This window comes from Callionymus lyra, chromosome 18 (genome assembly GCF_982586985.1).
Source record: "Callionymus lyra chromosome 18, fCalLyr1.hap1.1, whole genome shotgun sequence".
In the NCBI taxonomy this organism is placed as follows: Eukaryota; Metazoa; Chordata; class Actinopteri; order Syngnathiformes; family Callionymidae; genus Callionymus; species Callionymus lyra.
Genome location: NC_141835.1, coordinates 11,131,301 through 11,154,385, shown reverse-complemented (window position 1 = coordinate 11,154,385; position 23,085 = coordinate 11,131,301). Strand labels below are relative to the sequence as shown.

The window sequence follows — 23,085 nt, the reverse complement described above, 5'->3', positions numbered from 1 at the left end:
CATTTGTTTACAAAACAAGATCAATTCTCTTGTTGAGTCTGTTTAAAAGATTATCATTAAGAAAAAGAGGGAGAGGGTTCTAATGTCATATGCCGAGGTTTCAAATGAATGTTGTTGCTGACGCGCCGTTCCAGAACAATACCTGGAAGTCATCAATGTAGGATGTACTGCCTTCTCAGCCAACTTGTTTCCTTGTTTTTATTTTCTATGAATGATGGCTGAGCTGAGACGAGTTGGCGAACACTTCAGAAGCAGAAGTTACGGTAAACACTTCCACTGAGATTCACCGCTGCAGGGAAAAAGGAGGAGGGGAAAAGCCCTCTGAAGGACCGGGAATGGCCCCGCATTCCAGTCATCCTCCGAAAAAATAGTTTCCTATTTATTTTATTAATTTATCTTAGCTTATCTAGCTCTTTATACAGGACCTCGGTCGAACTTTTAGTGTATATTTAAACTCATAAACGAGGCAAACGTCCACTTCTTTGTAAAAAGATTGCCCCAGATTTCACTTTTAATTTCTGCACCATTTTTAAACGTTTAGAATAAGTAGTTGATTGTTTAGAAGTTTGAAGTAGCTCCTTCACTAGCATTAGCTTTTTTTTTATAAATTTTTTCATTTGTCCAACATGTTTTCTGTAGAATAAATAGTTAAACTTTCAGAAGAAGCTACATGTTTAAAACAGACTATTTATTAGTTTATCATTTTTTTCCCCTGTTTTTGTAAAATTACTTTATAGGACTATTAGCTGTTTAGGATTCAGTTCATCCGTCAAACTGAGTTTTATTTTGGCGGGATGTGACCCGTAAATGGCTCTTTACAAAATAAAGGTTGTCGATGCCTGACGTGGACAACATCATCATTCAAAAACACTTTTTGATTAAAAATAATTTATTTACTATCAACATATGTACAGCAGTTAAAACGGCGGCTTTAGATGATAAGATTCTTCTTCTTTCTCTCCCTCTTGTGTTTCCTCCCCTGCACACAGAGAAAAAAAACAAAAAGATTAACAAAACACAAAGAGATAAAAAGAGAGAAAATAAAGTTATTTACATAATTGTTACACGCCGACCACTCCGGGTGTTTCTCTGCGTGGATTCTTCTCTCATCGTTTGCCATCTGAAGGTAGTAATTCTTGTCCTGCGACGACAACGTCCGCCACTGTAGAAACAGGGAAGACAGGTCGTCAAACAAGAGCTTTTCGGACTTGTTCAAATCCGGCTGTGTTCTAGACACTCACCATGTGCCCCAGGATGGTGTTAGTCTCGGCACTATCTTTAGGCCTCAATGTGTCTTTGACCATCCCTCTGTTCTCCCTCATGAACACCATGAAGGCATTCGGTGGTTTCCTTACGTAGGGTTTTGGTTTTTTGCCACAACAGCATCTGGTGGAACATCAGGTCATCGACAACATTAGATCAGTTTTATGAGTGAATTTTTGGAAAAGTAAAAAAGCGAGAGAACTTACTGAGAAGCGCAGGCCTGAGGCAGAGAAGGAGAGGGGTCGGAGGTCAGGGGGACGTTCTGGTTGTTGCTGGAATGAGATTGAAAAATTATATTTAGAATCAGAATTTAAAAAAATGTACAAAAAGGAGACAAAACTTGTGTGACACTTACAAAAAGGTTGTGTTTCCATGCATTAAGGGATGAGCCGTCATGGGTGGAAGCTGCACCCAGAACCCCGGGGGGGCCCCACCGTCCATCCATCTCTCTGCTGTCGGGACCGGATGGTACTGCCCGACAGTATTCTCTGACAGTACCGGTCTGTAGGACGGCACCAATGTCGGGGATCCACACTGGAGCAGGTCGAGGTCGCAAGTTGGCGAGTCTTCTCGTGGCTCCAGGGCCTCGACTTGATCGAGGAGTTTAAACATCTCCTCGAAGTCGATTTCAGGAGCAGAGACGGAAACGGACGGAAGATCTCCGAACATTTCCTTCAGCGTCGAGAGGACAGTGTCCAACTCCTCGCTCGGATCCGTCCAGGCCGGAGAGAAACCGCTCGGACTCGGAACTCGAAAGTCAACCGTGGAAAGCATCTGTGTAATAATTTGAAAATGTCATTTATAATTCTTTAATAAATACTCTTTGAGTAGAAACGTGTCGTTACCTTCTTCAGACGTCTGGAGATACAAGGTATAAAATACTCTGTATTACCTGAGATGAAGACAGAAAAAGGAAATTAAAAATATTGCCAGTGGCTCATAAATTAAAGTGTAAGGTGCTAATTTGACAAGATTTATATTCAACACTTAATAAAACAAACAGTTGAGAGCAGCTAGAAATGCAGTATATGTTGTCAGGTGCATTATTATGGGCTGTTTATGATCCAATCCACTGATAAACATCAAAACATTACGTGGATTAACACAATGAACAATGAATATATATTTATTATTACAGTACTTGTCATTTTGGAAATATATTAAGCTAATAATTCAATCACGTGACTTGTTTAATGTTGTTTTTATTTTAATTTTAAAGTAATCAGCTTGAATTAATTTTAACACACATACACTTACAGTCTCAGTATTTGTAGTTTATTTCAACCTAATACTGGGGAAATTGACCATTTATAGTAAATAAACAGAAACAGTTGATCTATTTTGATAAATAAATACAAATGAGTTTCAGATAAAATATTTTTTAACCAAAATTAAAACATAAACCTTAACTGTTGAAACAACACTTTCTAGGCAACGTGTATTATTGGGATGTTACTAACATTGATCTGTGGTTATAAACTGTACAATTATTGTACTACTTGTACAAATAAATACATTTATATTTATAATATCTCTTGCTATTTTAATTAACATGTCAAAGTAATTAAGTTAAAGCCTGATTTAAACGAGTCATATACATTTAAAATCACATTAAAAGTAGTTTGTATTGACTTGTGTGTTGAGTGACGTTGGATCAGTTGTGGGATTCTTAGCAAAAATGTGCCTAAAACCGAGCTAAGATGGAGTCAATTGGAAAAAGGTGTTACTTACCGAAGGTCCGATGCGAAATACGTTAATTCCAGGTGGAAATTACATTTTATATCGCTTCGGTAAAGACGCATCAAAGGCCTCGTGAACGTCATCAGTGACGCAGGTTAAGGTGTTCAGCCAATCAGAAGCGAGCTTTCGTCCACGTGCAGGTGTCCTCGCGTCATGTTTTCGTACATCGTAACGACTCGATGTTCGGTGAGTGACCGTTTTTTTGTCGTTTATTCGTTTCATTTCTTGGACGATTTATTCGTGACCTTCTCTTCGAACATTTAAGTTTTGATTCAAGTGTGTACTTGTCACTCGGCTAACACTGAAACTAGTTACACTTGTCAACGTTGACCACCGTGTTATCCTGTTGAGACCCTTGTGTCGCTACACGTGCAAATATACATTATATCTCACTATCATGCATATAGTTTAATAAATCTATCAATTTGACTTATTATTTTCGAAGATTATTTGTTTATTTTAATCCCACCTCTGTAGCATGATATTAGCATGTAGCTAAGCTAACGCCGCCGTATTTCACCCAATTTTTCGCCCATGTGTCACTCACTACCAGAACCTAGTAGATAAAGGTTAGTTATTAAACATCGATTGTAATTGAATTTTGCATTATTACTCGAAAACCACCTTTTTAGGAGTAGTTTTTCATTTACCCCCGTATTGTTTTTCAAATGGTGTCCAGCAGGGGGCAGTATATCGGGTGTGACGCTAAAGTTTAAACCCAATTTACTTAATTAAATCTTGTTTTTTATCATATAATGTTTTTGGTGCTGTTTCTTATTGTTAAATTATGTTTGTTTTTTACTATAATATAAATAATAGTGTCGTTACTCTCAGTATGAAACGTGTTATGTCCATAAAGATAATTATTAATAATAATCCTTGAGAAGCTCGAAAAGAACATGCGGGGAAAGATCGTATTTGGTAATAAGTATTTATGTGTCTATTACACATGTTTACGTCATTTTGCTGCAGCAAACATCGATTAAAAATGTAAATATTACTTCATTTTCAATTTTACGTAGAGAAACCAAACAGGAACACAACAAGTTAGAACCGATTTAAGATCCAAATGTTTTTTTCATAAAATAAGAATAACTAGACATGAGGAAAAAGTTGTATATGTTGAGAAGAAATATCTACTTTCTGTTTTGTATTTACTTAATTATCCATTTACCATGAAACCTGAAAATTGAATTTTGTTTTTATCATATTTATTTTAGGTGCTGTTCCGGGTGCTGCTGCTCTCCCTCAGAAGATCCTGGAGGTGAATATAAATCTGAAGTTTAGAAGTAATGTTTGAAGTAGCTGCTCCACTAGCGTTAGCTTTTTATTATTATTATTTTTTAATTTGTCCAAAATGTTTTCTGGAGAATATAGAGTTAAACTTTCAGAAGACACTACATTGGTTGAAGTTTAAAACAGACTATTTATTTGTTTATTATATTATTATTCCTGTTTTTGTAAAATATACTTTATAGAACTATTAGCTGTTTAGGATTCAGTTCATCCGTCAAACTGAGTTTTATTTTGGCGGGACGTGACCCTTAAATGGCTCTTTACTCAATAAAGGTTGTCGATGCCTGACGTGGACAACATCATCATTCAAAAACACTTTTTGATTAAAAATAATTTATTTACTATCAACATATGTACAGAAGTTAAAACGGCGGCTTTAGATGATAAGATTCTTCTTCTTTCTCTCCCTCTTGTGTTTCCTCCCCTGCACACAGAGAAAAAAACAAAAAGATTAACAAAACACAAAGAGATAAAAAGAGAGAAAATAAAGTTACTTACATAATTGTTACACGCCGACCACTCTGGGTGTTTCTCGGCGTGGATTCTTCTCTCATCGTTTGCCATCTGAAGATAGTAATCTTTGTCCTGCGACGACAACGTCCGCCACTGTAGAAACAGGGAAGACAGGTCGTCAAACAAGAGCTTTTCGGACTTGTTCAGATCCGGCTGTGTTCTAGACACTCACCATGTGCCCCAGGATGGTGTTAGTCTCGGCACTATCTTTAGGCCTCAATGTGTCTTTCACCATCCCTCTGTTCTCCCTCATGAACACCATGAAGGCGTTCGGTGGTCTCTTTACGTAGGGTTTTGGTTTTTTGCCACAACAGCATCTGGTGGAACATCAGGTCATCGACAACATTAGATCAGTTTTATGAGTGAATTTTTGGAAAAGTAAAAAAGCGAGAGAACTTACTGAGAAGCGCAGGCCTGAGGCAGAGAAGGAGAGGGGTCGGAGGTCAGGGGGACGTTCTGGTTGTTGCTGGAATGAGATTGAAAAATTATAATTAGAATCAGAATTAAAAAAAATGTACAAAAAGGAGACAAAACTTGTGTGACACTTACAAAAAGGTTGTGTTTCCATGCATTAAGGGATGAGCCGTCATGGGTGGAAGCTGCACCCAGAACCCCGGGGGGGCCCCACCGTCCATCCATCTCTCTGCTGTCGGGACCGGATGGTACTGCCCGACAGTATTCTCCAACAGTACCGGTCTGTAGGACGGCACCAATGTCGGGGATCCACACTGGAGTGGGTCGAGGTCGCAAGTTGGCGAGTCTTCTCGTGGCTCCAGGGCCTCGACTTCATCCAGGAGTTTAAACATCTCCTCGAAGTCGATTTCAGGAGCAGAGACGGAAACGGATGGAAGATCTCCGAACATTTCCTTCAGCGTCGAGAGGACAGTGTCCAACTCCTCGCTCGGATCCGTCCAGGCCGGAGAGAAACCGCTCAGACTTGGAACACGAAAGTCAACCGTGGAAAGCATCTGTGTAATAATTTGAAAATGTCATTTATAATTCTTTAATAAATACTCTTTGAGTAGAAACGTGTCGTTACCTTCTTCAGACGTCTGGAGATACAAGGTATAAAATACTCTGTATTACCTGAGATGAAGACAGAAAAAGGAAATTAAAAATATTGCCAGTGGCTCATAAATTAAAGTGTAAGGTGCTAATTTGACAAGATTTATATTCAACACTTAATAAAACAAACAGTTGAGAGCAGCTAGAAATGCAGTATATGTTGTCAGGTGCATTATTATGGGCTGTTTATGATCCAATCCACTGATAAACATCAAAACATAACGTGGAGTAACAAGAACAATGGATATATATTTGTTGTTACAGTTCATGTCATTTTGGAAATATATTAAGCTAATAATTCAATCACGTGACTTGTTTATTGTTGTTTTTTATTTTTATTTTAAAGTAATCAAACTGAATTAATTTTAACACACATACACTTACAGTCTCAGTATTTGTAGTTTATTTCAACCTAATACTGGGGAAATTGACCATTTATAGTAAATAAATACATACAGTGTTTCTATATTGATAAATAAGTACAAATAAATTTCAGATAAAATATTTTTTAACCAAAATATAAACATAAACCTTAACTGTTGAAACAACACTTTCAAGGCAACGTGTATTATTGGGATGTTACTAACATTGATCTGTGGTAAAGAATTGTGTAGAATTATTTTCTTACTTCTACAAATAAATACATTTATATTTATAATATCTCTTGCCGTTTTAATTAACATGTCAAAGTAATTAAGTTAAAGCCTGATTTAAACGAGTCATATACATTTAAAATCACATTAAAAGTAGTTTGTATTGACGTGTGTGTTGAGTGACGTTGGATCAGTTGTGGGATTGTTAGCAAAAATGTGCCTAAAACCGAGCTAAGATGGACTCAATTGAAAAAAGGTGTTACTTACCGAAGGTCCGATGCGAAATACGTTAATTCCAGGTGGAAATTACATTTTATATCGCTTCTGTAAAAACGCATCAAAGGCCTCGTGGACGTCATCAGTGACGCAGGTTAAGGTGTTCAGCCAATCAGAAGCGAGCGTTTGTCCACGTGCAGGTGTCCTCGCGTCATGTTTTCGTACATCGGTAACGACTCGATGTTCTGTGAGTGACCGTTTTTTTGTCGTTTATTCGTTTCATTTCTTGGACGATTTATTCGTGACCTTCTCTTCGAACATTTAAGTTTTGATTCAAGTGTGTACTTGTCACTCGGCTAACACTGAAACTAGTTACACTTGTCAACGTTGACCACAGTGTTATCCTGTTGAGATCCTTGTGTCGCTACACGTGCAAATATACATTATATCTCACTATCGTGCATTTAGTTTAATAAATCTATCAATTTGACCTTTTTATTTTCGAAGATTATTCGTTTATTTTAATCCCACCTATGTAGCATGACGTTAGCATGTAGCTAAGCTAACGCCGCCGTATTACACCTAATTTTTCGCCCATGTGTCACTCACTACCAGAACCTAGTAGATAAAGGTTAGTAAATAAACATCGATTGTAATTGAATTTTTCATTATTACTCGAAAACAACTTATTTAGGAGTAGTTTTTCCTTTCCCCCGTTTTGTTTTTCAAATGGTGTCCAGCAGGGGGCAGTATATCGGGTGTGACGCTAAAGTTTAAACCCAATTTACTTAATTAAATCTTGTTTTTTAACATAGTAATGTTTTTGGTGCTGTTTCTTATTGTTAAATAATGTTTGTTTTTTACTATATTATAAAGAATGGTGTCGTTACTCTCAGTATGAAACGTGTTATGTCCATAAAGATCATTATTATTAATAATCCTTGAGAAGCTCGAAAAGAACATGTGAGGAAAGATCGTATTTGGTTATAAGTTTTGATGTGTCTATTACACATTAATACGTCATTTTGCTGCAGCAAACATGGATTAAAAATGTAAAATTACTTCATTTTCAATTTTACGTAGAGAAACCAAACAGGAACACAACAAGTTGGAACCGATTGAAGATCCAAATGTTTTTTTCATAAAATTAGAATAACTAGACATGAGGAAAAAGTTGTATTTGTTGAGAAGAAATATCTACTTTCTGTTTTGTATTTACTTAATTATCCATTTACCATGAAACCTGAAAATTGAATTTTGTTTTTATCATATTTATTTTAGGTGCTGTTCCGGGTGCTGCTGCTCTCCCTCAGAAGATCCTGGAGGTGAATATAAATCTGAAGTTTAGAAGTAATGTTTGAAGTAGCTGCTCCACTAGTGTTAGCTTTTTATTATTATTATTTTTTAATTTGTCCAAAATGTTTTCTGGAGAATAGAGTTAAACTTTCAGAAGACACTACATTGGTGGAAGTTAAAAAGAGACTATTTATTAGTTTATCATTTTATTCTTCCTGTTTTTGTAAAATATACTTTATAGGACTATTAGCTGTTTAAGATTCAGTTTATCTGTCAAACTGAGTTTTATTTTGGCGGGACGCGACCCGTAAATGGCTCTTTACACAATAAAGGTTGTCGATTCCTGACGTGGACAACATCATCATTCAAAAACACTTTTTGATTAAAAATAATTTATTTACTATCAACATATATACAGCAGTTAAAACGGCGGCTTTAGACGATAAGCTTCTTCCTCTTTCTCTCCCTCTTGTGTTTCCTCCCCTGCACACAGAGAAAAAAACAAAAAGATTAACAAAACACAAAGAGATAAAAAGAGAGAAAATAAAGTTACTTACATAATTGTTACACGCCGACCACTCTGGGTGTTTCTCGGCGTGGATTCTTCTCTCATCGTTTGCCATCTGAAGATAGTTATCCTTGTCCTGCGACGACAACGTCCGCCACTGTAGAAACAGGGAAGACAGGTCGTCAAACAAGAGCTTTTCGGACTTGTTCAAATCCGGCTGTGTTCTAGACACTCACCATGTGCCCCAGGATGGTGTTAGTCTCGGCACTATCTTTAGGCCTCAATGTGTCTTTCACCATCCCTCTGTTCTCCCTCATGAACACCATGAAGGCGTTCGGTGGTCTCTTTACGTAGGGTTTTGGTTTTTTGCCACAACAGCATCTGGTGGAACATCAGGTCATCGACAACATTAGATCAGTTTTTTGAGTGAATTTTTGGAAAAGTAAAAAAGCGAGAGAACTTACTGAGAAGCGCAGGCCTGAGGCAGAGAAGGAGAGGGGTCGGAGGTCAGGGGGACGTTCTGGTTGTTGCTGGAATGAGATTGAAAAATTATATTTAGAATCAGAATTAAAAAAAATGTACAAAAAGGAGACAAAACTTGTGTGACACTTACAAAAAGGTTGTGTTTCCATGCATTAAGGGATGAGCCGTCATGGGTGGAAGCTGCACCCAGAACCCCGGGGGGGCCCCACCGTCCATCCATCTCTCTGCTGTCGGGACCGGATGGTACTGCCCGACAGTATTCTCCAACAGTACCGGTCTGTAGGACGGCACCAATGTCGGGGATCCACACTGGAGCGGGTCGAGGTCGACAAGTACAGAGGCTGAGTCTTCTCGTGGCTCCAGGGCCTCGACTTCATCCAGGAGTTTAAACATCTCCTCGAAGTCGATTTGAGGAGCAGAGACGGAAACGGACGGAAGATCCCCGAACATTTCCTTCAGCGTCGAGAGGACAGTGTCCAACTCCTCGCTCGGATCCGTCCACGCCGGAGAGAAACCGCTCAGACTTGGAACACGAAAGTCAACCGTGGAAAGCATCTGTGTAATAATTTGAAAATGTCATTTATAATTCTTTAATAAATACTCTTTGAGTAGAAACGTGTCGTTACCTTCTTCAGACATCTGGAGATACAAGGTATAAAATACTCTGTATTACCTGAGATGAAGACGGAAAAAGGAAATTTAAAATATTGCCAGTGGCTCATAAATTAAAGTTTAAGGTGCTAATTTGACAAGATTTATATTTAACACTTAATAAAACAAACAGTTGAGAGCAGCTAGAAATACAGTATATGTTGTCAGGTGCATTATTATGGGCTGTTTATGATCCAATCCACTGATAAATATCAAAACATTACGTGGAGTAACAGGAACAATGGATATATATTCATTAGAACAGTTCATGTCATTTTGAAAATATATTAAGCTAATAATTCAATCACATGACTTGTTTAATGTTGTTTTTCTTTATTTTAAAGTAATCAATTTTAATTAATTTTAACAAACATACACTTACAGTCTCAGTATTTGTAGTTTATTTCAACCTAATACTGGGGAAATTGACCATTTATAGTAAATAAACAGAAACAGTTGATCTATTTTGATAAATAAATACAAATGAGTTTCAGATAAAATATTTTTTAACCAAATTTAAAACATAAACCTTAACTGTTGAAACAATACTTTCCAGGCAACGTGTATTATTGGGACGTTACTAACATTGATCTGTGGTAATACATTTTCTGTGTAGAATTATTTTCTTACTTGTACAAATAAATACATTTATATTTATAACATATCTTGCTGTTTTAATTAACATGTCAAAGTAATTGAGTTAATGCCTGATTTAAACGAGTCATATACATTTAAAATCACGTTAAAAGTAGTTTGTATTGACGTGTGTGTTGAGTGACGTTGGATCAGTTGTGGGATTGTTAGCAAAAATGTGCCTAAAACCGAGCTAAGATGGACTCAATTGAAAAAAGGTGTTACTTACCGAAGGTCCGATGCGAAATACGTTAATTCCAGGTGGAAATTACATTTTATATCGCTTCTGTAAAAACGCATCAAAGGCCTCGTGGACGTCATCAGTGACGCAGGTTAAGGTGTTCAGCCAATCAGAAGCGAGCGTTCGTCCGTGCAGGTGTCCTCGCGTCATGTTTTCGTACATCGGTAACGACTCGATGTTCTGTGAGTGACCGTTTTTTTGTCGTTTATTCGTTTCATTTCTTGGACGATTTATTCGTGACCTTCTCTTCGAACATTTAAGTTTTGATTCAAGTGTGTACTTGTCACTCGGCTAACACTGAAACTAGTTACACTTGTCAACGTTGACCACCGTGTTATCCTGTTGAGACCCTTGTGTCGCTACACGTGCAAATATACATTATATCTCACTATCGTGCATATAGTTTAATAAATCTATCAATTTGACTTTTTATTTTCGAAGATTATTCGTTTATTTTAATCCCACCTATGTAGCATGACGTTAGCATGTAGCTAAGCTAACGCCGCCATATTTCACCCAATTTGTCGCCCATGTGTCACTCACTACCAGAACCTAGTAGATAAAGGTTAGTTATTAAACATCGATTGTAATTGAATTTTTCATTATTACTCGAAAACCACCTTTTTAGGAGTAGTTTTTCATTTACCCCCGTTTTGTTTTTCAAATGGTGTCCAGCAGGGGGCAGTATATCGGGTGTGACGCTAAAGTTTAAACCCAATTTACTTAATTAAATCTTGTTTTTTATCATATAATGTTTTTGGTGCTGTTTCTTATTGTTAAATTATGTTTGTTTTTTACTATAATATAAATAATAGTGTCGTTACTCTCAGTATGAAACGTGTTATGTCCATAAAGATAATTATTAATAATAATCCTTGAGAAGCTCGAAAAGAACATGTGAGGAAAGATCGTATTTGGTAATAAGTATTTATGTGTCTATTACACATGTTTACATCATTTTGCTGCAGCAAACATCGATTAAAAATGTAAAAATTACTTCATTTTCAATTTTACGTAGAGAAACCAAACAGGAACACAACAAGTTGGAACCGATTGAAGATCCAAATGTTTTTTCATAAAATAAGAATAAATAGACACGAGGAAAAAGTTGTATTTGTTGAGAAGAAATATCTACTTTCTGTTTTGTATTTACTTAATTATCCATTTACCATGAAACCTGAAAATTGAATTTTGTTTTTATCATATTTATTTTAGGTGCTGTTCCGGGTGCTGCTGCTCTCCCTCAGAAGATCCTGGAGGTGGATATAAATCTGGCCGTGGTAACAGTCGAGCAGATGACCCGCCGCGCCCGATTCCATTTCCTGCGTCAAACTCAAAAGCTTGGTTTGAACGTCGGTCTGAAGAGCTAGTAGATGCTTTTCAAGGTTCGTATCATCTTTCACTTCCATCCCTTTGAACTTTTGATCCACAAATGTGTCGATGAGTTTAATTTCCAACAGTGTCATCATGTCCTTGTCTTTCGAGAAATCCTCCTCAGGCAGGTTGATTGCTTTTTCATCCACTAATTTGTTACAAGATGGCGCCAGATTTCAATTGTAATTTCTCCACCATTTTTAAAAATTTAGAATAAGTAGTTGATTGTTTAGAAGTAATGTTTGAAGTAGCTCCTCCACTAGCATTAGATTTTTATTATTTAGCTTTTTATTTGTCCAAAATGTTTTCTGGAGAATAAAGAGTTAAACTTTCAGAAGACACTACATTGGTTGAAGTTAAAAAGAGACTATTTATTAGTTTATCATTTTATTCTTCCTGTTTTTGTAAAATATACTTTATAGGACTATTAGCTGTTTAGGATTCAGTTTATCCGTCAAACTGAGTTTTATTTTGGCGGGACGTGACCCTTAAATGGCTCTTTACTCAATAAAGGTTGTGGATGCCTGACGTGGACAACATCATCATTCAAAAACACTTTTTGATTAAAAATAATTTATTTACTATCAACATATGTACAGAAGTTAAAACGGCGGCTTTAGATGATGAGATTCTTCTTCTTTCTCTCCCTCTTGTGTTTCCTCCCCTGCACACAGAGAAAAAAACAAAAAGATTAACAAAACACAAAGAGATAAAAAGAGAGAAAATAAAGTTACTTACATAATTGTTACACGCCGACCACTCTGGGTGTTTCTCGGCGTGGATTCTTCTCTCATCGTTTGCCATCTGAAGGTAGTAATCTTTGTCCTGCGATGACAACGTCCGCCACTGTAGAAACAGGGAAGACAGGTCGTCAAACAAGAGCTTTTCGGACTTGTTCAAATCCGGCTGTGTTCTAGACACTCACCATGTGCCCCAGGATGGTGTTAGTCTCGGCACTATCTTTAGGCCTCAATGTGTCTTTCACCATCCCTCTGTTCTCCCTCATGAACACCATGAAGGCGTTCGGTGGTCTCTTTACGTAGGGTTTTGGTTTTTTGCCACAACAGCATCTGGTGGAACATCAGGTCATCGACAACATTAGATCAGTTTTTTGAGTGAATTTTTGGAAAAGTAAAAAAGCGAGAGAACTTACTGAGAAGCGCAGGCCTGAGGCAGAGAAGGAGAGGGGTCGGAGGTCAGGGGGACGTTCTGGTTGTTGCTGGAATGAGATTGAAAAATTATATTTAGAATCAGAATTTAAAAAAATGTACAAAAAGGAGACAAAACTTGTGTGACACTTACAAAAAGGTTGTGTTTCCATGCATTAAGGGATGAGCCATCATGGGTGGAAGCTGCACCCAGAACCCCGGGGGGGCCCCACCGTCCATCCATCTCTCTGCTGTCGGGACCGGATGGTACTGCCCGATAGTATTCTCTGACAGGACCGGTCTGTAGGACGGCACCAATGTCGGGGCTCCACACTGGAGCGGGTCGAGGTCGACAAGTACAGAGGCTGAGTCTTCTCGTGGCTCCAGGGCCTCGACTTCATCCAGGAGTTTAAACATCTCCTCGAAGTCGATTTGAGGAGCAGAGACGGAAACGGACGGAAGATCCCCGAACATTTCCTTCAGCGTCGAGAGGACAGTGTCCAACTCCTCGCTCGGATCCGTCCACGCCGGAGAGATACCGCTCAGACTTGGAACACGAAAGTCAACCGTGGAAAGCATCTGTGTAATAATTTGAAAATGTCATTTATAATTCTTTAATAAATACTCTTTGAGTAGAAACGTGTCGTTACCTTCTTCAGGCGTCTGGAGATACAAGGTATAAAATACTCTGTATTACCTGAGATGAAGACAGAAAAAGGAAATTAAAAATATTGCCAGTGGCTCATAAATTAAAGTGTAAGGTGCTAATTTGACAAGATTTATATTTAACACTTAATAAAACAAACAGTTGAGAGCAGCTAGAAATACAGTATATGTTGTCAGGTGCATTATTATGGGCTGTTTATGATCCAATCCACTGATAAACATCAAAACATTACATGGAGTAACAGGAACAATGGATATATATTCATTAGAACAGTTCATGTCATTTTGAAAATATATTAAGCTAATAATTCAATCACATGACTTGTTTAATGTTGTTTTTCTTTATTTAAAAGTAATCAATTTTAATTAATTTTAACACACATACACTTACAGTCTCAGTATTTGTAGTTTATTTCAACCTAATACTGGGGAAATTGACCATTTATAGTAAATAAACAGAAACAGTTGATCTATTTTGATAAATAAATACAAATGAGTTTCAGATAAAATATTTTTTAACCAAAATTAAAACATAAACCTTAACTGTTGAGACAACACTTTCCAGGCAACGTGTATTATTGGGACGTTACTAACATTGATCTGTGGTAATACATTTTCTGTGTAGAATTATTTTCTTACTTGTACAAATAAATACATTTATATTTATAACATATCTTGCTGTTTTAATTAACATGTCAAAGTAATTAAGTTAATGCCTGATTTAAACGAGTCATATACATTTAAAATCACATTAAAAGTAGTTTGTATTGACGTGTGTGTTGAGTGACGTTGGATCAGTTGTGGGATTGTTAGCAAAAATGTGCCTAAAACCGAGCTAAGATGGACTCAATTGGAAAAAGGTGTTACTTACCGAAGGTCCGATGCGAAATACGTTAATTCCAGGTGGAAATTACATTTTATATCGCTTCTGTAAAAACGCATCAAAGGCCTCGTGGACGTCATCAGTGACGCAGGTTAAGGTGTTCAGCCAATCAGAAGCGAGCGTTCGTCCACGTGCAGGTGTCATCGCGTCATGTTTTCGTACATCGTAAGGACTCGGTGTTCGGTGAGTGACCGTTTTTTTTGTCGTTTATTCGTTTCATTTCTTGGACGATTTATTCGTGACCTTCTCTTCGAACATTTAAGTTTTGATTCAAGTGTGTACTTGTCACTCGGCTAACACTGAAACTAGTTACACTTGTCAACGTTGACCACCTTGTTATCCTGTTGAGACCCTTGTGTCGCTACACGTGCAAATATACATTATATCTCACTATCGTGCATATAGTTTAATAAATCTATCAATTTGACTTTTTATTTTCGAAGATTATTCGTTTATTTTAATCCCACCTATGTAGCATGACGTTAGCATGTAGCTAAGCTAACGCCGCCATATTTCACCCAATTTGTCGCCCATGTGTCACTCACTACCAGAACCTAGTAGATAAAGGTTAGTTATTTAACATCGATTGTAATTGAATTTTTCATTATTACTCGAAAACCACCTTTTTAGGAGTAGTTTTTCATTTACCCCCGTTTTGTTTTTCAAATGGTGTCCAGCAGGGGACAGTATATCGGGTGTGACGCTAAAGTTTAAACCCAATTTACTTAATTAAATCTTGTTTTTTAACGTAGTAATGTTTTGGTGCTGTTTCTTATTGTTAAATAATGTTTGTTTTTTACTATAATATAAATAATAGTGTCGTTACTCTCAGTATGAAACGTGTTATGTCCATAAAGATCATTATTATTAATAATCCTTGAGAAGCTCGAAAAGAACATGTGAGGAAAGATCGTATTTGGTTATAAGTTTTTATGTGTCTATTACACATTAATACGTCATTTTGCTGCAGCAAACATGGATTAAAAATGTAAAATTACTTCATTTTCAATTTTACGTAGAGAAACCAAACAGGAACACAACAAGTTAGAACCGATCGAAGATCCAAGTAATTTTTTCATAAAATTAGAATAACTAGACATGAGGAAAATGTTGTATTTGTTGAGAAGAAATATCTACTTTCTGTTTTGTATTTACTTAATTATCCATTTACCATGAAACCTGAAAATTGAATTTTGTTTTTATCATATTTATTTTAGGTGCTGTTCCGGGTGCTGCTGCTCTCCCTCAGAAGATCCTGGAGGTGGATATAAATCTGGCCGTGGTAACAGTCGAGCAGATGACCCGCCGCGCCCGATTCCATTTCCTGCGTCAAACTCAAATGCTTGGTTTGAACTTCGGTCTGAAGAGCTAGTAGATGCTTTTCAGGTTCGTATCATCTTTCACTTCCATCCCTTTGAACTTTTGATCCACAAATGTGTCGATGAGTTTAATTTCCAACAGTGTCATCATGTCCTTGTCTTTCGAGAAATCCTCCTCAGGCAGGTTGATTGCTTTTTCATCCACTAATTTGTTACAAGATGGCGCCAGATTTCAATTTTAATTTCTTCACCATTTTTAAACATTTAGAATAAGTAGTTGATTGTTTAGAAGTAATGTTTGAAGTAGCTCCTCCACTAGCATTAGCTTTTTTTTTTTTTTTTTTTAATTTGTCCAAAATGTTTTCTGGAGAATATAGAGTTAAACTTTCAGAAGACACTACATTGGTTGAAGTTTAAAACAGACTATTTATTAGTTTATCATTTTATTCTTCCTGTTTTTGTAAAATATACTTTATAGAACTATTAGCTATTTAGGATTCAGTTCATCCGTCAAACTGAGTTTTATTTTGGCGGGACGTGACCCGTAAATGGCTCTTTACACAATAAAGGTTGTCGATTCCTGACGTGGACAACATCATCATTCAAAAACACTTTTTGATTAAAAATAATTTATTTACTATCAACATATGTACAGAAGTTAAAACGGCGGCTTTAGATGATAAGATTCTTCTTCTTTCTCTCCCTCTTGTGTTTCCTCCCCTGCACACAGAGAAAAAAACAAAAAGATTAACAAAACACAAAGAGATAAAAAGAGAGAAAATAAAGTTACTTACATAATTGTTACACGCCGACCACTCTGGGTGTTTCTCGGCGTGGATTCTTCTCTCATCGTTTGCCATCTGAAGATAGTAATCTTTGTCCTGCGACGATAATGTCCGCCACTGTAGAAAAAGGGAAGACAGGTCGTCAAACAAGAGCTTTTCGGACTTGTTCAAATCCGACTGTGTTCTAGACACTCACCATGTGCCCCAGGATGGTGTTAGTCTCGGCACTATCTTTAGGCCTCAATGTGTCTTTCACCATCCCTCTGTTCTCCCTCATGAACACCATGAAGGCGTTCGGTGGTCTCTTTACGTAGGGTTTTGGTTTTTTGCCACAACAGCATCTGGTGGAACATCAGGTCATCGACAACATTAGATCAGTTTTTTGAGTGAATTTTTGGAAAAGTAAAAAAGCGAGAGAACTTACTGAGAAGCGCAGGCCTGAGGCAGAGAAGGAGAGGGGTCGGAGGTCAGGGGGACGTTCTGGTTGTTGCTGGAATGAGATCGAAAAATTATATTTAGAATCAGAATTTAAAAAAATGTACAAAAAGGAGACAAAACTTGTGTGACACTTACAAAAAGGTTGTGTTTCCATGCATGATGGGATGAGCCGTCATGGGTGGAAGCTGCACCCAGAACCCCGGGGGGGCCCCACCGTCCATCCATCTCTCTGCTGTCGGGACCGGATGGTACTGCCCGACAGTATTCTCCAACAGTACCGGTCTGTAGGACGGCACCAATGTCGGGGCTCCACACTGGAGCGGGTCGAGGTCGCAAGTTGGCGAGTCTTCTCGTGGCTCCAGGGCCTCGACTTCATCCAGGAGTTTAAACATCTCCTCGAAGTCGATTTGAGGAGCAGAGACGGAAACGGACGGAAGATCCCCGAACATTTCCTGCAGCGTCGAGAGGACAGTGTCCAACTCCTCGCTCGGATCCGTCCAGGCCGGAGAGAAACCGCTCAGACTCGGAACACTAAAGTCAACCGTGGAAAGCATCTGTGTAATAATTTGAAAATGTCATTTATAATTCTTTAATAAATACTCTTTGAGTAGAAACGTGTCGTTACCTTCTTCAGACGTCTGGAGATACAAGGTATAAAATACTCTGTATTACCTGAGATGAAGACAGAAAAAGGAAATGAAAAATATTGCCAGTGGCTCATAAATTAAAGTTTAAGGTGCTAATTTGACAAGATTTATATTTAACACTTAATAAAACAAACAGTTGAGAGCAGCTAGAAATACAGTATATGTTGTCAGGTGCATTATTATGGGCTGTTTATGATCCAATCCACTGATAAACATCAAAACATAACGTGGAGTAACAAGAACAATGGATATATATTTGTTGTTACAGTTCATGTCATTTTGGAAATATATTAAGCTAATAATTCAATCACGTGACTTGTTTAATGTTGTTTTTTATTTTTATTTTAAAGTAATCAAATTGAATTAATTTTAACACACATACACTTACAGTCTCAGTATTTGTAGTTTATTTCAACCTTATACTGGGGAAATTGACCATTTATAGTAAATAAATACATACAGTGTTTCTATATTGTTAAATAAGTACAAATAAATTTCAGATAAAATATTTTTTAACCAAAATAGAAACATAAACCTTAACTGTTGAAACAACACTTTCTAGGCAACGTGTATTATTGGGATGTTACTAACATTGATCTGTGGTAAAGAATTGTGTAGAATTATTTTCTTACTTCTACAAATAAATACATTTATATTTATAATATCTCTTGCCGTTTTAATTAACATGTCAAAGTAATTAAGTTAAAGCCTGATTTAAACGAGTCATATACATTTAAAATCACATTAAAAGTAGTTTGTATTGACGTGTGTGTTGAGTGACGTTGGATCAGTTGTGGGATTGTTAGAAAAAATGTGCCTAAAACCGAGCTAAGATGGACTCAATTGAAAAAAGGTGTTACTTACCGAAGGTCCGATGCGAAATACGTTAATTCCAGGTGGAAATTACATTTTATATCGCTTCTGTAAAAACGCATCAAAGGCCTCGTGGACGTCATCAGTGACGCAGGTTAAGGTGTTCAGCCAATCAGAAGCGAGCTTTCGTCTACGTGCAGGTGTCCTCGCGTCATGTTTTCGTACATCGGTAACGACTCGATGTTCTGTGAGTGACCGTTTTTTTGTCGTTTATTCGTTTCATGTCTTGGACGATTTATTCGTGACCTTATCTTCGAACATTTAAGTTTTGATTCAAGTGTGTACTTGTCACTCGGCTAACACTGAAACTAGTTACACTTGTCAACGTTGACCACAGTGTTATCCTGTTGAGATCCTTGTGTCGCTACACGTGCAAATATACATTATATCTCACTATCGTGCATATAGTTTAATAAATCTATCAATTTGACTTTTTATTTTCGTATCTTATTCGTTTATTTTAATCCCACCTCTGTAGCATGACGTTAGCATGTAGCTAAGCTAACGCCGCCGTATTTCACCCAATTTTTCGCCCATGTGTCACTCACTACCAGAACCTAGTAGATAAAGGTTAGTTATTAAACATCGATTGTAATTGAATTTTTCATTATTACTCGAAAACCACCTTTTTAGGAGTAGTTTTTCATTTACCCCCGTTTTGTTTTTCAAATGGTGTCCAGCAGGGGGCAGTATATCGGGTGTGACGCTAAAGTTTAAACCCAATTTACTTAATTAAATCTTGTTTTTTATCATATAATGTTTTTGGTGCTGTTTCTTATTGTTAAATTATGTTTGTTTTTTACTATAATATAAATAATAGTGTCGTTACTCTCAGTATGAAACGTGTTATGTCCATAAAGATAATTATTAATAATAATCCTTGAGAAGCTCGAAAAGAACATGCGGGGAAAGATCGTATTTGGTAATAAGTGTTTATGTGTCTATTACACATTTTTACGTCATTTTGCTGCAGCAAACATCGATTAAAAATGTAAATATTACTTCATTTTCAATTTTATGTAGAGAAACCAAACAGGAACACAGCAAGTTGGAACCGATTGAAGATCCAAATGTTTTTTTCATAAAATAAGAATAAATAGACACGAGGAAAAAGTTGTATTTGTTGAGAAGAAATATCTACTTTCTGTTTTGTATTTACTTAATTATCCATTTACCATGAAACCTGAAAATTGAATCTTGTTTTAAATCATATTCCTTTTTTGATGCTGTTCCGGGTGCTGCTGCTCTCCCGCAGAAGATCCTGGAGGTGGATATAAATCTGGCCGTGGTAACAGTCGAGCAGATGACCCGCCGCGCCCGATTCCATTTCCTGCGTCAGTCTCAAAAGCTTGGTTTGAACTTCGGTCTGAACGGCGAGAAGATGCTCTTCAAGGTTCGTATCATCTTTCACTTCCATCCCTTTGAACTTTTGATCCACAAATGTGTCGATGACTTTCTTTTTTATTTTTTTTTTAGAATCCCTTATTAGTCCCGCGAGGGGAAATTCGGTAGTGCTTTTTTACAGCCATTCACACATACTGATGGGAGTAGGCTGCACATTTGCGCCAAGTCTACCATCAGGAGCAATCAGGGTAAAGTGTCTTTGCTCAGGGACACAACGACACAAGCTTGTCTGGAGCTGGGATTGAACCTGCAAGCTTTTGGACTGCAGGCAACCACTCTACCATCTGAGCTATGACGCCCCAACAGTGACATCATGTCCTTGTCTTTCGAGAAATCCTCCTCAGGCAGGTTGATTGCTTTTTCATCCACTAATTTGTTACAAGATGGCGCCAGATTTCAATTGTAATTTCTCCACCATTTTTAAAAATTTAGAATAAGTAGTTGATTGTTTAGAAGTAATGTTTGAAGTAGCTCCTCCACTAGCATTAGATTTTTATTATTTAGCTTTTTATTTGTCCAAAATGTTTTCTGGAGAATAAAGAGTTAAACTTTCAGAAGACACTACATTGGTTGAAGTTAAAAAGAGACTATTTATTAGTTTATCATTTTATTCTTCCTGTTTTTGTAAAATATACTTTATAGGACTATTAGCTGTTTAGGATTCAGTTTATCCGTCAAACTGAGTTTTATTTTGGCGGGACGTGACCCTTAAATGGCTCTTTACTCAATAAAGGTTGTGGATGCCTGACGTGGACAACATCATCATTCAAAAACACTTTTTGATTAAAAATAATTTATTTACTATCAACATATGTACAGAAGTTAAAACGGCGGCTTTAGATGATGAGATTCTTCTTCTTTCTCTCCCTCTTGTGTTTCCTCCCCTGCACACAGAGAAAAAAACAAAAAGATTAACAAAACACAAAGAGATAAAAAGAGAGAAAATAAAGTTACTTACATAATTGTTACACGCCGACCACTCTGGGTGTTTCTCGGCGTGGATTCTTCTCTCATCCTTTGCCATCTGAAGGTAGTAATCTTTTTCCTGCGATGACAACGTCCGCCACTGTAGAAACAGGGAAGACAGGTCGTCAAACAAGAGCTTTTCGGACTTGTTCAAATCCGGCTGTGTTTTAGACACTCACCATGTGCCCCAGGATGGTGTTAGTCTCGGCACTATCTTTAGGCCTCAATGTGTCTTTCACCATCCCTCTGTTCTCCCTCATGAACACCATGAAGGCGTTTGGTGGTCTCTTTACGTAGGGTTTTGGTTTTTTGCCACAACAGCATCTGGTGGAACATCAGGTCATCGACAAAATTAGATCAGTTTCATGAGCGAATTTTTGGAAAAGTAAAAAAGCGAGAGAACTTACTGAGAAGCGCAGGCCTGAGGCAGAGAAGGAGAGGGGTCGGAGGTCAGGGGGATGTTCTGGTTGTTGCTGGAATGAGATCGAAAAATTATATTTAGAATCAGAATAAAAAAAAATGTACAAAAAGGAGACAAAACTTGTGTGACACTTACAAAAAGGTTGTGTTTCCATGCATTAAGGGATGAGCCGTCATGGATGGAAGCTGCACCCAGAACCCCGGGGGGGCCCCACCGTCCATCCATCTCTCTGCTGTCGGGACCGGATGGTACTGCCCGATAGTATTCTCTGACAGGACCGGTCTGTAGGACGGCACCAATGTCGGGGCTCCACACTGGAGCGGGTCGAGGTCGACAAGTACAGAGGCTGAGTCTTCTCGTGGCTCCAGGGCCTCGACTTCATCCAGGAGTTTAAACATCTCCTCGAAGTCGATTTGAGGAGCAGAGACGGAAACGGACGGAAGATCCCCGAACATTTCCTTCAGCGTCGAGAGGACAGTGTCCAACTCCTCGCTCGGATCCGTCCACGCCGGAGAGATACCGCTCAGACTTGGAACACGAAAGTCAACCGTGGAAAGCATCTGTGTAATAATTTGAAAATGTCATTTATAATTCTTTAATAAATACTCTTTGAGTAGAAACGTGTCGTTACCTTCTTCAGGCGTCTGGAGATACAAGGTATAAAATACTCTGTATTACCTGAGATGAAGACAGAAAAAGGAAATTAAAAATATTGCCAGTGGCTCATAAATTAAAGTGTAAGGTGCTAATTTGACAAGATTTATATTTAACACTTAATAAAACAAACAGTTGAGAGCAGCTAGAAATACAGTATATGTTGTCAGGTGCATTATTATGGGCTGTTTATGATCCAATCCACTGATAAACATCAAAACATTACATGGAGTAACAGGAACAATGGATATATATTCATTAGAACAGTTCATGTCATTTTGAAAATATATTAAGCTAATAATTCAATCACATGACTTGTTTAATGTTGTTTTTCTTTATTTAAAAGTAATCAATTTTAATTAATTTTAACACACATACACTTACAGTCTCAGTATTTGTAGTTTATTTCAACCTAATACTGGGGAAATTGACCATTTATAGTAAATAAACAGAAACAGTTGATCTATTTTGATAAATAAATACAAATGAGTTTCAGATAAAATATTTTTTAACCAAAATTAAAACATAAACCTTAACTGTTGAGACAACACTTTCCAGGCAACGTGTATTATTGGGACGTTACTAACATTGATCTGTGGTAATACATTTTCTGTGTAGAATTATTTTCTTACTTGTACAAATAAATACATTTATATTTATAACATATCTTGCTGTTTTAATTAACATGTCAAAGTAATTAAGTTAATGCCTGATTTAAACGAGTCATATACATTTAAAATCACATTAAAAGTAGTTTGTATTGACGTGTGTGTTGAGTGACGTTGGATCAGTTGTGGGATTGTTAGCAAAAATGTGCCTAAAACCGAGCTAAGATGGACTCAATTGGAAAAAGGTGTTACTTACCGAAGGTCCGATGCGAAATACGTTAATTCCAGGTGGAAATTACATTTTATATCGCTTCTGTAAAAACGCATCAAAGGCCTCGTGGACGTCATCAGTGACGCAGGTTAAGGTGTTCAGCCAATCAGAAGCGAGCGTTCGTCCACGT

General features: G+C 37.3%; 6 protein-coding genes and 3 long non-coding RNA genes across 10 annotated transcripts; 3 read left to right on the top strand and 6 right to left on the bottom strand.

The window, feature by feature from the left end:
- Positions 1 to 678: 678 nt before the first annotated feature.
- Positions 679 to 2,139, bottom strand: LOC148060467 (uncharacterized). Its single transcript, XM_087780168.1, has 6 exons — positions 2,109 to 2,139; positions 1,619 to 2,037; positions 1,470 to 1,535; positions 1,242 to 1,386; positions 1,055 to 1,162; positions 679 to 979 (listed from the first exon to the last, which is right to left on the bottom strand). The coding sequence occupies exons 2-6, from the start codon at positions 2,035 to 2,037 to the stop codon at positions 932 to 934; spliced, it is 786 nt and encodes a 261-aa protein (XP_087636294.1). The 5' UTR covers positions 2,109 to 2,139; the 3' UTR covers positions 679 to 931.
- Positions 2,140 to 3,153: 1,014 nt separating this feature from the next.
- Positions 3,154 to 5,475, top strand: LOC148060466 (uncharacterized). The gene is made up of 3 exons (XR_015709290.1): positions 3,154 to 3,189; positions 4,224 to 4,267; positions 5,389 to 5,475. It is a non-coding gene; the product is annotated as an uncharacterized LOC148060466 (long non-coding RNA).
- On the bottom strand, positions 4,387 to 5,794 carry LOC148060465 (uncharacterized). Its single transcript, XM_087780127.1, has 3 exons — positions 5,362 to 5,794; positions 5,213 to 5,278; positions 4,387 to 5,129 (listed from the first exon to the last, which is right to left on the bottom strand). The coding sequence occupies exons 1-3, from the start codon at positions 5,778 to 5,780 to the stop codon at positions 4,973 to 4,975; spliced, it is 642 nt and encodes a 213-aa protein (XP_087636253.1). The 5' UTR covers positions 5,781 to 5,794; the 3' UTR covers positions 4,387 to 4,972.
- Positions 5,795 to 6,877: 1,083 nt separating this feature from the next.
- Positions 6,878 to 9,577, top strand: LOC148060463 (uncharacterized). The gene is made up of 3 exons (XR_015709284.1): positions 6,878 to 6,933; positions 7,968 to 8,011; positions 9,131 to 9,577. It is a non-coding gene; the product is annotated as an uncharacterized LOC148060463 (long non-coding RNA).
- Positions 8,030 to 9,528, bottom strand: LOC148060464 (uncharacterized). Of its 2 annotated transcripts, XR_015709283.1 has the most exons (4): positions 9,104 to 9,528; positions 8,955 to 9,020; positions 8,540 to 8,871; positions 8,030 to 8,465 (listed from the first exon to the last, which is right to left on the bottom strand). XR_015709283.1 is itself a non-coding variant. In XM_087780008.1 (3 exons), exons 1-3 carry the CDS (start codon positions 9,526 to 9,528, stop codon positions 8,715 to 8,717), a joined length of 648 nt encoding a protein of 215 aa, XP_087636134.1. In that variant the 3' UTR covers positions 8,030 to 8,714. The 2 variants fall into 2 exon arrangements, 1 of the variants encoding a protein (XP_087636134.1); XM_087780008.1 differs by having other exon boundaries at positions 8,030 to 8,871.
- A 2,931-nt stretch (positions 9,578 to 12,508) lies between the features above and the next one.
- LOC148060462 (uncharacterized) lies at positions 12,509 to 13,607 on the bottom strand. Its single transcript, XM_087780392.1, has 3 exons — positions 13,175 to 13,607; positions 13,026 to 13,091; positions 12,509 to 12,942 (listed from the first exon to the last, which is right to left on the bottom strand). The coding sequence occupies exons 1-3, from the start codon at positions 13,597 to 13,599 to the stop codon at positions 12,786 to 12,788; spliced, it is 648 nt and encodes a 215-aa protein (XP_087636518.1). The 5' UTR covers positions 13,600 to 13,607; the 3' UTR covers positions 12,509 to 12,785.
- A 1,114-nt stretch (positions 13,608 to 14,721) lies between these two features.
- Positions 14,722 to 21,990, top strand: LOC148060459 (uncharacterized). Its single transcript, XR_015709304.1, has 3 exons — positions 14,722 to 14,752; positions 15,787 to 15,955; positions 21,585 to 21,990. It is a non-coding gene; the product is annotated as an uncharacterized LOC148060459 (long non-coding RNA).
- Positions 15,950 to 17,665, bottom strand: LOC148060461 (uncharacterized). The gene is made up of 3 exons (XM_087780354.1): positions 17,247 to 17,665; positions 17,098 to 17,163; positions 15,950 to 17,014 (listed from the first exon to the last, which is right to left on the bottom strand). Exons 1-3 carry the CDS (start codon positions 17,663 to 17,665, stop codon positions 16,858 to 16,860), a joined length of 642 nt encoding a protein of 213 aa, XP_087636480.1. The 3' UTR covers positions 15,950 to 16,857.
- LOC148060460 (lymphoid enhancer-binding factor 1-like) lies at positions 20,872 to 21,576 on the bottom strand. Its single transcript, XM_087780353.1, has 5 exons — positions 21,554 to 21,576; positions 21,409 to 21,474; positions 21,181 to 21,325; positions 20,994 to 21,101; positions 20,872 to 20,919 (listed from the first exon to the last, which is right to left on the bottom strand). The coding sequence occupies exons 1-5, from the start codon at positions 21,574 to 21,576 to the stop codon at positions 20,872 to 20,874; spliced, it is 390 nt and encodes a 129-aa protein (XP_087636479.1).
- Positions 21,991 to 23,085: the final 1,095 nt, after the last annotated feature.